The following is a 17,211-nucleotide window of genomic DNA, read 5'->3' on the forward strand; positions in this document are numbered from 1 at the left end:
TAGTTTAAAAGGTCAAATCTAGGGGCGCCTGGGTGGCTCAGAGGGTTAAAGCCTCTGCCTTCGGCTCAGGTCATGATCCCAGGGTCCTGGGATCGAGCCCCATATCGGGCTCTTTCCTTGGTGGGGAGCCTGCTTCCTCCTCTCTCTCTCTGCCTGCCTCTCTGCCTACTTGTGATCTCTCTCTGTCCAATAAACAAATAAAATCTTAAAAAAATGTATATAAAAAAATAAAAAAAAAATAAAAGGTCAAATCTAAAGCTAAAATGGGATGTTCACCTGCTTCCAAGCACGGTACAGCAAAAACACCAGGTCCGTGTGTCCCTACAACTCTGGGATAGCGACTAGATAGACTTCTCCAGTTAAAAATCATGTCCATAGAGCATGTGGTTCCTAAATGGGGGCGATTTAGGCTTCCCTCCCCCCAACCAAAAATGGCATGTGGTCATGTCTGGAGACATTTTTGATGATCACAACTGGGGAGTTCTGGCATCTTGTGAGTAGAGGTCAGAAATTTTCCTAACCATCCTTCAAAGCGCAGGACAGAGCCCCAGAACAAGGATTCCCTGCAGCGTAACGGTTGAGCCACACTTCAGAAAATCTGCTTTAGAAATAGCTGTCTGCTTGTCTTAGCTTTGAGCCTGGCCCCCAGGGGTTTTCTCTTCATCTCTTGAGAAGGCGATGGTCTGAATGCCTGCATGCCCTCACAATTCTTTTGTTGAAATTGCAATGCCCAAGGTGATGGTCTTGGTGGGGGGAGGGTGGCTTTCGGGAGGTGGTTCGGGTCGTGAGGATCCTTCAAATGGAATGAGCGCCCTTACACGATGTGAAATCTGCAACCTGGAAGGTCCCCACATGACCAGGCTGGCACCTTGACCCCGGACTGCCGATCTCCAGAACTGGGAAAAGGAAATTTCGGTTGTTTATAAGCAACCGGGTCCGTGGTATTTTGTTCCAGCAGTCCAATCAGATGAGGACAGGGACAAACATGAGGACTGGGGTACGGCCACAAGATACTCTGGACCAAGTTAGATAGGTCAATGAGGCATTTGACTAGCACGAGAAGATTCGTGTTGGCCCTGATTTTCGACTCAGACTTGCAGTTAAGATACAAAGGTGTGGACATCTGGGGTTAGATTACATTAGCTTTCTCACCAGTCTCTGGGGGGCTACTTGCTCAGCAGGCGGCTGCCATGGAATCATTCACACCAGCACAAGGGCGCTCCTCCAAGAATGTATTTATTTACATGAAAACACCGTTTTATACAAATTGAAGACAAATCTTAAAGGGTCTGTCCAGGCAGGCCTTCCCCTTTCACTTTCTTACGCTGTCATAAATAAAATGTTTTAGACCAGTTAAAAGAAACTGCATCTGCCTCTTCTTCTTCCCCTCAAATGACTCTGAATATTTCATGTCCCTAGTTATCCTTTAAAGAAAACTCTTGCCCAGGGTGATTTTATTTAATTTATTTATGTAATACAGTGTAGAAAGCTATCATGGTCATAAGCAATGATTCTGTACAATAATCCTGCAGAAAATTTTTTGGGAGAATTCCTGGTAATTTGAGACCAGCAGAGCACTCCCTCCCCCCACCCACCCCCACCCGTAAAAGTGCTTACAATGAACAGGGATTCTTTTCTTTATCAAAGATCCAAAGGTACATGGACAAAAAAGTTTCAATTCTCAATGCCTAATGTGTGCACATAAAACAGGCACAAAGAAATAAATGTGTATCCTCGTAATTCCTATATCACAAATCTAGCAGAAGCAGCAATCTGTACAGTAAAATGCAATCATGGAAAAAGAATTCTCTAGATCATTTGGAATACTTAAAAATGCTCAACTTCAGAATGCATAGTGATCAGGAAAAGAATACTTAGGCAAGAGAAGCAGCTACACTCCCACGTTCACACGAAGCATCCCCCATCGATTCTTAAAGCATATCTCAAGGAGGACTTAATTGGGTCACAAACCACAAGAATAATATACAACTGGCTAAGGGGCTACGTGATAAATAATCAGGAGAGAATCTATTCATGCACTAGTTCGATACAGCTAAGTTCTTTACAGTACACAAAACCCATTAATAATGTAGAGACCAAAATGTAAAGAGAGAGAATACGTTGCTGATTTGTGTATTAATTCAAGTTCAGGCATCTACTTGTGTTAGAGCACAGCGGTCAGAGGCGATGAGTAACTCATAAAACAGAAGGGCTTGTTTCTTTCCACGTTATTTTATAAATGGACACCGATGGGTAGTGAAGCAATGGTTTTGCTGTCCGACTTCAGAGGCTGCTGTCGCGGGGGTCTAGTTCTGCATCTGCTCGAAGAACTTGTAAGTTGGATTTTCGTAGCCGTTCTGCTGCATCTTGGAGAGGTGGCGCTCCTCTGGGGTCACAGCAGCGTCAACCTGAAATGCAAGGGCGAGGAAAAATGAATTAAAAAAAATATCGATCTTTTGAAAGCACACATGGGGAAAGGTAAAATAAGGAGCACGGTAGGTTTCTTTCCTTCCTAACGTGACCCCTCGGAGCAGGACTCCTGTGACCAACCAGTTACATAGATGCCCCATCTGGCCACCAGGTGGCGCCGAAAACCTTGCCGAGCTGGCTCTGCTCGCCGAGTGCTCACTAGTTGCTCCCCCCACTTCAGAGTAACTGGATACATTCAGCGCAATAAATATTTTTTTCTTCCCTGTTGGCTCACTAAGGGCCAAAAGGCCACAATGGAAAACTGTTTTACTTGAAAGTGTGGTGGTAAGTTGGGAAAAAAAAAAAAATCCAAGAGCATCATGGAGAGGGAGCGATGTATATGGGCAGACGCTTAAATAAATCTAGACGGCCGATGATCTTTCCACACTCATTTTAATTTGTCTCTGCTTTCACGAAATCTAATATGACAAGAGGCCTGAGAATCTTTTAATTAAAATGATGATCTACATATATCCAAGGGGCCATGTGGCAAGGAAAAAAGGAAAATATTCAAATATACTGTTCTAGGTTATATACATATATACACACAATATATATGTACACATAGGCATATACATATGTACATTGAATTGTATATGTATATACATATAATTACATATATATACATATTTCATGTGTGTGTATATATATGTACATATATATATAAAATTATTTTTAAAAAACTGAGTACTAAGACTGTAGCAGGATGTCCTGCACAAACCCTCTGCGTTGACGTGGTCCGTGTCTAGGATCAGGCCAGCAGCTGTGACCCGGCCATGCCCCTGCCCCGCCGGAGTCCCGGTTAGGACAGGGCCGGGAAGGGGTATTTGCTCTCTGCGCATCCGGCAAGGTGCACGTAGGAAGCGGCTTCTCACGTCTCTGGTAGACCTGCTGCACCACGCACAATGCACAGAATTCAGAGAGGAAGTTCACAACTCTTTGCTGAATGAACTGAAAGTTGAGGTTCGTGATTAGACCTCGCGAGCAGGCCTTGGAACCACCCCGTTGGCTAAGCCCAGGGCGGCCGGGACAGGAAGACGGCAGCTCCCGCAGACTGGACGCTCCCGTTGCGCGGCTTGTCAGAGCTGTCCGCTCTGCGGAGGCTCCTTCTGTCCCGTCCCCCACCCCCGGCGACAGGCCCGGGCATTTCCCTCGAGCACAAAGCCACCATCTCCCGCCACTTTGGTGCTCGGAGGACACTGCGCATTCTGCTCTGCCCTCCTTATGGGAATCATCACTCGTGTTTTTTCTTATCCCTCCTCTTCCTCTGACCTGCTGCGTTGTCAACAAATGAGGTCACCGTGCTTTAATTTAAGGCCACTGTGTAATTAGCCACGGACTTGTCGGTTCCAACGCCGTCACTAAAGATGAGCACCAATAACGAGACATTTCATCCACTCTGCGACTCAGCGAAACAGCCTGTCTGTAGCACTGGGGCCATACGAACCTGGGCCTCTTTGTATTTGTGCCGCCTTTTAACTGATACTTCAAATAGTGTCAAGATTAAAAAAAAAAAAGTATTGCTGAGGAGGTCCAGCTCTGCAAAGCTGCCATGTTTCCGAGTATAGAAAAAACACACTGTGTGACTGTTAGAATATCGTGCTTGTATGTCCTCCAGGAACACACCAACCCTCGCCCTGGCTGTCAGCTGTCATCTGCATTCATCAAGGTCAGGGGGACACCTGGCAACTTAATCGTTTATCTCCTCTTCAAAGGCCAAAGCCAAATGCTTAAAACAGTCCAGCCAGAAATGGGAGGCTGAGGCGGACGTGGAATGCAGGCCTTGAAGGTTCCTGCCTTCTTGGCCCTTTTCCACCTGCTAACCTTTATTATCTTTTGCTGCTGGGAGGGCGGCTCAAGCCTCGCCATGCCTGCAGCGGGGAGGTCGAGCCCTCAGATCTCAGAGGGCTTAGGAGCCTTCAGGAGGAGGGATGATTTTTACAAAATGGCGCCCAAGGAGTTTGGGTTGTATCTCTTTATCCTGAGCCCCTTGAAGGATCAAGGTGCAACACTGAGTGCTCACATCCACAGATTAAACCTACCACTAAAGGAAGAGCATCAGGTAAGGGGGAGCCTTCCTCCCTAGCGGGACTCAAGGTTAGGTCCTCCAAGTCTAAGCTACTGCACTGGTGGGGACCACCATGTGGGGGCTGCCCCACTACAGTGCAGGCAAGGGCCTTGGCATAAACACCTCAGTATTGTTTCCCTTGAAGCAGAGCCGGCGGAAGTTGGAGCCCGTGATGATTGTTCTGGAAGGAATGAGGGAACAATGAAGTTGGGGACAGAATCCCCATCTGCCCACCAGGCAGGAACACCTATCACTTGCTGAGGCAAAAAAAAAAACACATGCACACCACCTGTGCACACGCCCCCTTTCCTGAATTTCTGGGTTAGATCACATCAATAACTGGTCCTAAGTCTTCTTCTGGCTCTAGGTTCTGTGCGCTCTGCCTTCATGGGGGACCCTAGGACCCTCTGCACTGCACTCTGGCCTGGCTTCAACCCTTATTCCTTCACTATATCCAGAGGAATTCACAGCTCAACTGTCAAGACTGCAGAGATGAAATTCTACCTGGGTCTCCTTAGTTTCTAGTTCCTCCGTATCGTATTGTCTCTAGTGTGGGAGTAGTAGGCCGGGAAAATCCACATTTTAATTTTATTATGTAGAATAACCAGCAGGATGTGTGTTACTGGGCGTCCCTTTCATGAATGACACTGAGCTATGCAGAACCACAGAGTCCTAACGCCTAAGATATTTCATTCCAGGTCATCTAGATGGACAAGGGAAGGAGAAGAAGATAAACCACAGTGACTTAATACATAACCACAGTGGAGGGTAAGACCATCCAAGGAGTTCGTGCAGCGGGAAGGAGAGCAAAGCAAACATTAACCAGGTTTTCAAGCTAGTCGTTTATCCCTCCTCTAACCCCCCTGGTGTTGGATTTTGTGTTCAGTTGTGCCCAGCTTCAATTTTTTAACTGTCATTCCATCTCCTTATAAGGGGTTCAGTTATGTTTGCTGCCCGTGTTCAGTGACCTTCCAGCAGGCGATGGATTCCTTTGCTATGCCATCATCATCATTGATCCCTGATGCTTTTCTCTGATCTTCCACTGTCTCTTTCTGCTGTTTGCTTCCGGCCACAAGAGGTTCTGGGTCCAGCCATGCTTTTCTGTACCTCTGCTTCCCATTGAACCTGACCATTCCATCCAATTGCTCCACAACACCCACGTTAGTGGTGGCTCGTTACCTCCATCCTGGTGAGTCAGCTTCTCGTCAGGAAGAAAGGGCCCCTCAGGACATATTTTTATCGTGTTTTATCAGTAGGACGGCACATTCATCAGGGAAAGTCATATGCTGTAACTCCATAAAAAGCTAACTGGCACCTCTCTTCTTATTCTGATCATTAATCAGATGGATAGTGGGGGGGGGATGAGGGATGGGAGAGTTCTGAAGGTCCAGTTATCAGACCCATGTATGGAAAAAATTTTTATACCCTATAATAAAGAGATTTTGTGCCAGCCCCCTTAAATTTCTTTTTGTTACGGAGATCTATCTGGCATATAACATTATGTAAATTAGGGTATACAACCCGTTAACTTGATACAGTTACACACTGTAATATGCTTATCATTATCGTGATTAATTAGCACCTCTATCAGGTCAGAGAATTATCCGTTCTTATACTTTTTAAAAAAAAAAATTTTAAATTAACATATAAGGTATTATTAGCCCCAGGGGTACAGGTCTGTGAATCGCCAGGTTTACACTTCACAGCACTCACCATAGCACATACCCTCCCCAATGTCCATAACCCCACCACCCTCTCCCTACGTTCTTATCCCTTCTTATTAGTGTTTGGAATAATTAAATTCTAGTCTCTTAGCAAGTTTGATTACAATACAGTATTGGGGACTATATTCATTATGCTGCACATTAGATCTCCAGGCCTCATTGACTCTTGCTGCCAGTTTGTAACCCTTAAACCCTTGTCCTGTCCCCTCCAATCCCCTAATTAAAGGGGAGGACTCCCTTTAATTAGGAAAGAGCTACAATATGCACTTTGGACTATCCAGTGTCAATCGACATCAATGTAGAAGAGTGACACCACCAACCACCGGCGGTTGGCAGACGGGTAGGACCTTATTAAAGCAGGAGCAGTTGGGATCAGTCAGCTGGCGCTGGGACCCTCAGCCACCACAGATGGTGGGCGCCTGGGTGACACAGTGGAACAAAGGGCCGTCACATCACTGCCTGAGATACCAACAAGGCACAGTCATCTCCTTGAGGAGCGTGGCTGGCTAATGGCTTACTGGGTGAACCTCTGGCCTTATGACTAAGCAAATCATTACATCAATGTTCACCGCTTATTTTTTAAAAACAAAAACTGGCAACTGCTAATTTCCAACTGGTAACAGCTCTATTAATAAAAATACTAGGCTCCGTGTCATTTCCATGTCTCTCTGATCTCCTGCAGGCATCTTCTGCTCTGAGAAGGGAGTTCTGGAGACCGAGGCTTTCATCATTTCTTTTTTTTTTGGACAGACAGAGAGCACTAGTAGGCAGAGAGGCAGGCAGAGAGAGAGAAGGAAGCAGGCTCCCCGCCAAAGCAGAGAGCCCGATGCAGGACTCGATCCCAGGACCCTGGGATCACAACCTGAGCCGAAGGCAGCGGATTAACCCACTGAGCCACCCAGGCGCCTGGCTTTCATCATTTCTTCATGCACTGATGGTGTGAAGCGGGACGATGTTCCATCCTGACAGACGCAGGCCAGTCTAGCTGGAAATGCTCATTTATTTGTTCTCAGTGAAGGAGGGTTACTCACTCACGACGCAGGCGAGCCAGAGCTGGGAATAAGCTTATTCCCGGGGCCCTGATTGGGAGGGCGTGCTGAGATGGGCAGACCACGTCCGGAGGAGGACCACGTCCATTCGGGGCAGACGCTGCTCTGCTCTCGGAGAAACATTGCCCTGAAACCCCACAGCACCCGACACCACCTGTGCCAGGTGACGGCCTCGGTGCCGCCGTGGGCGGCAGCTCTTCCCGTCCACGTTCACCCACCCCGGCCCGGCCATAAGCTTCCCGAGGGCGGGGATGGCAAACGGCACCTCGGGTGACGTCCTGGTCCGGCGCTGCCCTACACTGCTCGACACAGAACCGCGCACAGCGATGCTTCTGGAAGGGAGAGAAGGGAAGGCCGGGAGAGGGAGAAGGGGGGTGGATTCCAGGCTTTTGACAACACCTGTACTTTCGAGGAAGAGGAGGTGAGAAGAAATAAGAAACAACACCATACAAGGAGGGCACTCACTCTGGAGAGGTTTCTAGATGCTCTTAAGCAGCGAGCGGAATGAGTATCAAGAGAAGAGCTGAACAGCTGTCTCCCTGCAGTTCTGCTCCTTCAAGGATGCCTCCTCGCCTCAAAATGAATTTTCTTCCCCGCCCCGGAATCTGGGTTAAAGTGTCAACTTATTCTCTGACATCCCAAATCCAAGGAGACTCTTCTTGGTGACTAACCACAAGAAACTTTTAACCTAGGTGGCTGTAATGAGGCTTAAAGGGTTACTAATTCTCAGGGTGCCTGGACAGCTCCACAAGTTAAGCCTCAGACTCTTGGTTTCGGCTCGGGTCATGGTCTTGGGGTCTTAAGATCAAGCCTCGCCTCCAACTCCCGGCTCACCACGGGGTCTGCTTGTCCTTCTCCCTCCCCTTCTGTCCTTCCCTCGACTCATGCTCTCTCTCTAAAATAAATAAAATCTTTAAAAAGAATTACAAAGGTAGCTAGTTCTCTTATAAAGAGAACAAAGGTAGTTAGAGGTCTTGTCTTGTAGACATGAGATACTATTTTCTACACTCAGACCAGTGACTGAAAGGAAGGAGATCAGTGATTCTCAAAAATGAATACATGTTCTGTTCAGCCGGAAAATTTTCAACACACAGCTTCTAAGCCCATTTAGAAATTGTTTCCTTAGGTCTCGGCTGGGACCTTTTAAATAAGTAGCTGGTAAGTCTCATGCACGACCGTGGCAGAGAGTCCCCTTGAGAGACCTTGCTTTTCTGCCCAGCATCCCTGGGCTCTTACAGGCTGAACTGTGTCCTCGCCAAATTGCTAAGTTAAAGTCCTTACCCACAGTGTCTCACAATATGACTGTATTTGGAGACAGGGTCTTTAAAGTAGTAACTGAGGTTAAATGAGATCATTGGGGGTAGACCCTAATCCAATAATACTGGTGCCCTTACAGGAAGAGGAGATCAGGACACAGACACGCACAGAGAAAAGAGGACGTGAAGGCCACCTGCAAACCAAGGAGGGAGGCCTTAGAGGAAAACCAAACCCGCCGAAGCACTGATTTCAGACTTGTAGCTTCCAGAACTCTGAGGAAATACATTTCCATGGTTCAAGGCACCCAGTCTGGGACGTGGTAATGGCAGCTCTAGAAGACACCAATATAGGCTTTTTTGCACTCTGGTACCCCAAACAGGCACTTGACCTGATAAAAAGGAAGATGCTTTCTGGGTAGATTCGTCAGTCAGAGGCCATTAAAACATACAATGACTGGTGACAGATGGAGACTACATTTATTGAGCTGAGCACTGTGTAACACAGAGTCGTCAAGCCACTGTGCTGTACACCTGAAACAGAACATTGTATGTCAACTCTATTCAGTTAAAAAAAAAAAAACAAAAACTCCCGTACAATAGATTAAAGAAATGAAGAGGTTTTTTTTTAAAATGAGCGAGCATTCTTTTTTTTTAAATTCAGATAACATATAATGTATTATTAGTTTCAGAGGCAGAGGTCAGTGATTCAACAGTCCTTATAACACCCAGTGCTCATTACATCACGTGCCCTCCTGAACGCCCATCACCCAGATCCCCCATCCCCAGGCACCCTCCTCCCCTCCAGCAACCCTCCGTTTGTTTTCTATGATTTAGAGTCTCTTATGGTTTGTCTCCCTCTCTGGTTTTGTCTTGTTTTATTTTTTCCTCTCTTCCCCTATGATCCTCTGTTTTGTTTCTTAAATTTCACATATGAGTGAACTCACATGGTAATAGTCTTTCTCTGACTGACTTATTTCGCTTAGCACAATACCCTCCAGTCCAACCACGTCGTTGCAAATGGCAAGATTTCATTCTTTTTGATGGCTGATACTCCATTGTGTATGTATGTGTATGTGTGTGTGTGTATATATATATATATATATACACACACACCACATCTTCTTTATCCATTCATCTGTTGATGGACATCTGGGTTCATTCCATAGTTTGGCTATTGTGGACGTTGCTACTATAAACATTGGGGTTCACGTGTGCCTTCAGATCACTACATCTGTATCTTTAGAGTAGCTCCATTTTCAGCTTTTTGAGGAACCTCCGTACTGTCTTCCAGAGTGGCTGCACCAGTTTGCATTCCCACCAACGGTGCACGACGGCTCCCCTTTCTCCACATCCTCGCCAACGTCTGTTTTTCCCAGCTTGTTAATTTTAGTAAAAGGGGCTTTTTAACTATTCAAGTATAAAAACATTTTTCTTTTTTCGCCCAAACATGAAATGAAAAAAAAAAAAATTGTTTTGAGTAGAAATGAAGTAAACTGATGCTAGCAAGGCTACATCTCCCCGTCTCAAAGGACACAGGCTCAGAAGTACTATTATCAGAAGACGAGTACCCCAGAATCGCTGATGTTGTCATTGCTTATTTGATGTGCCCACAGGCTAGTCTGTCAGTCATCTATCTTGTTCTGTCACACCTCACCGCTCCCCAGCATGGCCACTCCAGTCTGGACAGGGAAAAGAAGACTCAAAACCAATTTCCATCAGCAGATCCCATAAACAAGCAGCCAGGAGAATGGTAAGTGCTGACTGTAATGAGGTTTCTGGCCCTGCCAGACATTTAACTTATTTAATGCTGACCTGCCCTTCTCTGATCGAGAATGGTACGCAGCACATGTCTTTGGGGTTAGTGAGAAGTTGGATGGATTTCTCTCTGGTGGAAGAAACAATGGATAGGCTATGGGACAATCTGTATTTGGACCTTGGCCTTATTTAGTTTGACAGTAGGTGAACATTTCTGTCTGGGTCTGTTTTCTCATCTACAAAACGAAAAGATCAATTTGACTGATCACTGAGATCTCTTTCACCTCTAAAAATGCTAATATTTCTCAAGTGAATCTCAAGATTCACTTTCTCTAATAGTTTCCTAGAAAGTTACATACACTCTGAGGATTACCCACCCCCCTGCAACCCAGGTCCAACACCAGAACTGCATTTTAAATGCCCCTGGCTGGCTCGGTCAGTGGAACATGCAACTCTTGATCTTGGGATTGTGAGTTCGAGCCCTACATTGGGTGTAGAGATTACTTAAAAATAAAATCTTAAAAAAAAATGCCTAAGAACTTATCCATAAACTTTCAATTTCAGTATTTTGTATCATGGGTTTAAGAAGTCATATTTCAATCCTGTAGCTACTCCATTTTGTTGGGGTAACCCACAGCTTCCGTGCTGTACACACTCATGTTAGTCATGTGTTGGCCTGTGGGGACAAAATCCTGAAGCATCTTTGTGCAGTAACTGTGACGGTTACTTGGTGAATCTTCTCTCCACCTCCAGCGTGACCGCGCTAACCTCCGGGAACAAAGATATTTCAGGTAGAAGTGCAGGGTAACAGGTTGGACATCCGGAAAACCCTGTAAGCTCTGCTCAGCTGTTTTGTGTCATGTGATTTTCTGTGAAACTCTTTCCTGAAAATTACCATTAATTGCTGCTACCTGCTTTTACTTGTAAGTCAGACTCTTTAAGCGCCCCCCTACCCCGCAAAGGGTTTGGGTGTTTTTTAGGTTTTAGGGGTTTTTTTTTTTGGTAGCAGAATTCTACCTTCCTTTTCATTTCTAACTTGTAGTTCTTTTCTTTTCTTTTAAATGTGCGAGGGTAATCACAATATCTTTAAGCCAGGCATCATCATTAATATTATTTTGACATTTTAGCACAAATTCTAAGAAGCTAAGGGAGCGGCATACAACCCAACGCCTGGATCACAGTATCTCTAAGTCAGAATGAATGAAAGTCAAAGGAAGAAAACAGCTGCCACACTTGAGCACCATGCAGGAATCTAGACTTTTCCCCCCAAGAAGAGATACTTAGATGATTCGTAGTTTAATGCCAAGCAAAATCTCCCGCGTAGTCTTTGTTTAACCCCTCCTTGCAAATATGCAGCCGCATTTACCTACCTCCACCACACCGTGATGAATGGACGTGTACTGTTTCTTCTTCAGCATCACCAAGGTGATGACGATCACTGTTGCTATGACAACACCGCCAACCATGAGTCCAATGATGGCACCTTTGTTTGAACCCACATCTTCTGCAAAGAACACCTTGAAAATAAATCAAGAAAAAGGACTGCAATTGTAGGAGACAGCTAGATAGGGTAAGTGAAGAGTCTTAGTGTCCACCTTATGCTGTTAAGTTTGAGTTGGTGGCCATTCCATTATTCGGTGCATACTTCGAAGAAAAACCCCACACATTCTAGCTACTAATAATGACACCTATAGGACAATGTACAATATGTGGCTTCCCCAGTTCTGGGAAATCTACTTTCTACTCCACTCCCTGCCATGGCCCTAGAAAGGCAAAACAGCAGCCAAGAGGAACCTGAAACCCTCGGACAGGTGGGACATCTGGGGAGAGGTGGAGCGGGGATCTACCAAAGGCTGGAAAGGCTGGATCATGGTTTTGAAAGAGGTCACTGGAAGATACAATGCATGACCAGTCCGCCTGAGGTGCTTTTCAAATCCACAGATGTCCTAATTTCCTCAGAGGGACATTAATACATGGGAATAAAGCACCTAAGACAAAGGAGTTCATCTGAAGAAAAAAAGACACTTGTTACCTACTTCTAGCCACAGTCACTCAATAGGACAGTACGGAACCCCGAGAAGCGTAATGCTTAAAAGAGAGTTTTTTCAAAGGGAAGAAGTAGTAGGCAATGAGATTAAGAATTTTAACGGTCACAAAGAACTCCTGCTTGCTTACTGTTTTCTCCAGAACCCCAACTCAACCTGCTGTTTTATTTGTGCTGTTTGTTTGAATTGAACGTCAACATGGTCACAGATATTTAGTCAGTCTGGTAACCTTGCCACACAGCGCTCAACATTCCTCCACGCTGTTTGTAAAAGCAAGTCACTCTTTCCCAACCTCACCTACCTAACTGGAATTATAAACGCATCCTGCACCTTTTATAATCCTATTATGTAAGGAGATAATCTTCTGCCAGACCACCGGGCCTAACTGCTACTAAACATATACCACCTTTATCATAGAAATTAATGAAGACAGCTCCCTAGAGAATTCTCAGTCTACTCTCAACACAGGAATCGATTTTCCACAGTGACAACGAACGTCCTAGAGATCTGAAAAGGCAATTCAAAATACAGCAAATAGAGCCAATTTCCAAGAGTCTTACTCAGGGTCTATTTGCAGCAAAATGAGAAACCGTTCATAATTATTCCCCTTTCTCAACAAATATGCTAGCTCGACGTATTTATAAAAAGCAAATCATTAATTAGCTAATGATAAAAATGTGAGGTAATCAGGAATAAATGCGAGTCTGGACATCTTCCTATGCCTTTAAGAAAATACTGTAATTTTGTAATATTCATTGTACTAATTATAGTACATTATCTTATCAACTAGCTCAGCAGAGGGAGCTGATTCCCCTAATTGCTGCTTCTGCCATTAGTCACTGTCGCATTACAGGAGTTCGTGTAGGACACGGGCCCCAGAAAATGCAAATCCGCACATTAATCTTCAGCTCCGTGCCCCACCAGCCCCCAACACTTCAGCGGCTCCCCCAGAGTTTTTTAACCTCTTCGGCACCAGCCAGATCAAGACTGCCCCTGATTTCATAATAATGGAGACGGGATTAACCTGCCAGGGAAAACCATGCTTCAGAAAACCGAAATGTTCTTGTACGAAAAAGATTATGGGAGCTGAACTGCAAATCTGAGTCACGCGCCCGTTTTGGATTTGCTCCCATTATTTAGAGTGAAAAGAGGCATTTTCATAGGCGTTTCTTCTGGAATTTACTATTTGGATTTATAAATTACATTGATGAATATTGGAAAGATACTCTCTCCCTTGAGAAAGAGCACGCCTGTGGCCCTGCCCTGCCCCGCCCCACGTGCATGACAAGTGCCTGAGAGCGAGTACGTCTCAATACTATTATTACTGGTTTTAGTACCATTTTTTTGTTGACTACTGAATGCGCAATGAAATTGTCTTCTTCATTAACTTAACCCCCTTACTATGCTTACTGATAAGACGAAAGAAACCCTAACATAATGCAGAATTTGATTTATCTGAAGCTTCTGGTAAAAGATTTTATATAACTACAGGAGCTGCCTGCAAAGGGGATGGGGGCTCCCCTTTGATTTACCCTGATTTTAACATTCGGGGGAAACAACAGTGGGTGGGAGGAGACTCTGTCCAAAAAGGAAGCTGCCGTCTTCCTTGCCCAAATCTCTCAGTGCACAGCACTGCTGGGAACATCACGGAGTCCCGCTCACCTCCCCACCTCCCGCCTCCACCCACCCTGGCAGAAACCCAAAGATCCTACCCCTGCAGGAGAACTTAAAACGTGGGCGTTGGGGAAGGGACAGGAAGGAAGGGCAGAGGGAGCAGTGGGGTGGCACAGGGAGAGGGGTAACACATGCCAGTGTCAAATCCACCTCTTATAAACCCGTCTTCCTAGAAAATAGAGGGGAACCGAACTAGAGTGGATATTAGAATTCATATTAATTCCACTCTAAGCTCTGGGTGGGCTTAGCAGCAAAGTACTACTCTATAAAGACCCTCTTTTTCTTTTCTTTACGCATGTGTGAGGACCCTATAGGCAAGTGCTTTATTGTTTCTATTTTTTTCTCTCATTGGCTTTCCGGCACAGCACAGACAAGCGTGAACAGGTCATCTGGCGAGACAAACCGAGAGGCAGGAAGAGATAAATCATTTTACGTACCAATTTTTGATGATGAACTTCGTATCCCGAGTCATGTCGGAACTCGGCGTCCATCTTCACCTCAGAGATCTCTTCCGTCTTGATGTTTGTCAACCCCGAACCTGCGATAATCCGTAAGCATCACGCCATCATTAAAGGACGCACGACACTCAATTCATTTTCTCTGTGAACATGAACACTGTAACACAAAGGCTACCAAAACGTCCCTTCTAGGTCTGGAGTGAGGGGAAGCAGATTTTAATGACTTTCTTCAAGAAAACTGACACCCTGTATTTAAACCCTTAACCACTCCCTATTTCAAACCAAAAAAAATTTAAAGATTAAAGAAATCCAAAGGTAAAGTTTCTACTGCCTTTAAACACGTTATATATATAAAATACAAAAATATAAAATCATAAAATATAGATTTTATATAAAAATATATAAATACATATATTTTACATATTTATATATATTTTTTAATGGGGGAAAACCAGAAGTTAAATGCTAGTTGGGAAGCTGGCAAGGATGTGTTCCCAGAATACACTGGTTTGTTTTACGGGCTTATTGTTTAGTCTATTCTACGTCTTTTCCCATGTGTTCTCAGTCTTCTGGAAAAAATAATAAAAGTCTTTAAAAAATGAGTACTAATTACCTGGTGGAATCAAACTGCTACTTTAGGGCTTCATTCCAATTACAAATAAATTACGTTCATGTATCTATGCAGTGAAGCATTGTAAAAATCATATTATTTATTTAGTTAGGTGACTTAGTTATAGATACAGAATATAATTGGTTCATCTGCTGAATAAAGACTTGCAGTACATAATTTTAGAAAATGTTTCTGTGGGACTAACAGAATTTATAACTTACTAACTCTTCCTTCTCTATAAATTGCTACATGATTCTTACACTAATTGTTATAATAAATTTCATTTTCCAAGTAACGATTTGAAGCTACAAAACAAAACGCAAAGCCATTTTTCAAACAGAAAAATGAAAGCACAAAATAGAAATAATCAGTTTCCATGCTGTAGCATTTAAATATCCAAAGTTATAATTTCAGGACGAGAAAGTCTTTTTTTTTTTTTTTTTAATATTTAAACTTTATTTTTCCAGTGTTCCAAGAAAGCCTTTAAAAATCATGTCCTCTACGGTATTCTCACCCAAAGCGCAAACTCTCAGGTTCTGAGTAAATGGAGAAAAATCTATCCGTTTGCCTCCATTTCGGACAGCTCTGCCTACAAGAATGATGGTCTTCCTTATCCCAACCTCCAATCAGTTCCTCCAAGGCATCTACGCTTGGAGCCTATTCAACGCAGAACAAGCAGAAATTTCCCTTCTGCCTTATAGCCTTGAACAGACCAGATGCCTGAGGAAAGGCATCGTGCTCCTGGTGGTCCTTGCTCTGGCTACATATCACCAGGTCCTTCAGCTCCCACGGAACCTCATTTCTTGCTTTTTGTCTAGTCACTCCTACAGTCTTATCCACAGGTGCCGTGAAACTTGTCACACACCTTGCTGAAACTGAAAAGCACAATGTCCACGGCACACCATGTGCCAATCTAACAGCACAGCTCACACAAAAAGGAGGATAATTTGACAAGACCATGGGCACCCCTGCTGGTTGTGACAGATCCCTGACTCCTTGTCCAAACATTCACAAAGCTTCCATTTAATAACTTGTCTGAAAACAGAGCCAAGATCAACATCAATCTACACCTGGCCTGTAGACTGTCACCTTATCTCCTCTGCTGTCCGTCTGGCGGAACTAGTCTCTTCTCCCCATCTTCCCAGCTCTCCCGCCCTGCAGAAATCCTCAAAGATCATGGAGAGTGGTTCTACCATTTCCCCCTCCAGTTCTCCTAGCCTACAATCTGTCTGGGTCACAAGGACTTGGACATGGTAGAGAGGTGTCGTAGATTTAAAGTATATCCACAAATCTGTTACTGCTCCTCCTTTCCACAGGTGGGACTGAATTCTGTTCTCTGGAGTGTGGACTGGATGGAGTGCCTTGCTTCTAATGAACAGACAAAAGAGAAAGTGATCGTGGGTGAATCCTCGGTCTAGGTCAAAAAAGGTCTGCAGCTTCCTTCTTACTCTCTTTCTCAGATCATGGTCTGAAAAAGCCATGTCATAAGGACACTCAAGCAGCGCGACAAAAAGTTTCCCATGATGAGATACGGCAGTGTCCTGCCAACAGCCATATGAGTGGGCCATCTTGGGAACAGACCCACCACAGTCAAGCTTCAACTTCAAATGGCTACAGCTCTAGAGGATGTCTTGACTGCAACCTCTTGAGGGGTCTGGAGCCAGGAGCATCCAGCTAATTCATGCCTAAGGGCCTGATAATTGTAAGAAAATAAATGTTGTTTTAAGCCGCCAAGTTACGGAATTATTTGTTGCATTAGCAACAGAAAATTAGTACAAGGAACTAAGTGCTTTCTTTTTTCATCTTGATCTACCTGGGGCTCGAATTTCCTCCTTGTAGAAGATCACTCTCTAATACAGACACAAAGTGGGACAATTTCCCTTTCTTTCTCATCTTATACCATCCCTCAACCCCTGACCTGTCCCGAGAGCTATGGAGCTCTCTGTTCTTTATTTTCTTGCTTTGAGATTATTTACAATTTCTCATGATTTTCAACTCATTCTAACCTCTAATCTTCCTGACACTACACTTATTGGGCTGGGATACTAACGTTCTGTTATGCCTCACTGGCTATGTATTTTTAGCTTCCCATAGGCCCTTTTA

At 44.5% G+C, this 17,211-nt stretch overlaps 1 protein-coding gene across 7 annotated transcripts in view; it reads right to left on the reverse strand.

Annotated features, from left to right (window-relative positions):
• Positions 1-1,219: 1,219 nt before the first annotated feature.
• Positions 1,220-17,211, reverse strand: part of LOC111152475 (amyloid beta precursor protein) — a 277,755-nt gene continuing 261,763 nt past the window's right edge. For all 7 annotated transcript variants that reach the window (XM_022510996.1, XM_022510986.1, XM_022510978.1 and 4 more), the window contains 3 exons: positions 14,478-14,578; positions 11,692-11,838; positions 1,220-2,408 (listed from right to left, as the gene is read on the reverse strand). In XM_022510996.1, coding sequence (XP_022366704.1) covers positions 2,307-2,408; positions 11,692-11,838; positions 14,478-14,578 — 350 coding nt within the window. In that variant the 3' untranslated portion in view covers positions 1,220-2,306. The remainder of the gene's footprint in view (positions 2,409-11,691; positions 11,839-14,477; positions 14,579-17,211) is intronic.

The sequence above is a fragment of the Enhydra lutris genome, unplaced genomic scaffold, assembly GCF_002288905.1.
Source record: "Enhydra lutris kenyoni isolate GAN:26980312 unplaced genomic scaffold, ASM228890v2 scaffoldscaffold2, whole genome shotgun sequence".
NCBI classification, from domain to species: Eukaryota; Metazoa; Chordata; class Mammalia; order Carnivora; family Mustelidae; genus Enhydra; species Enhydra lutris.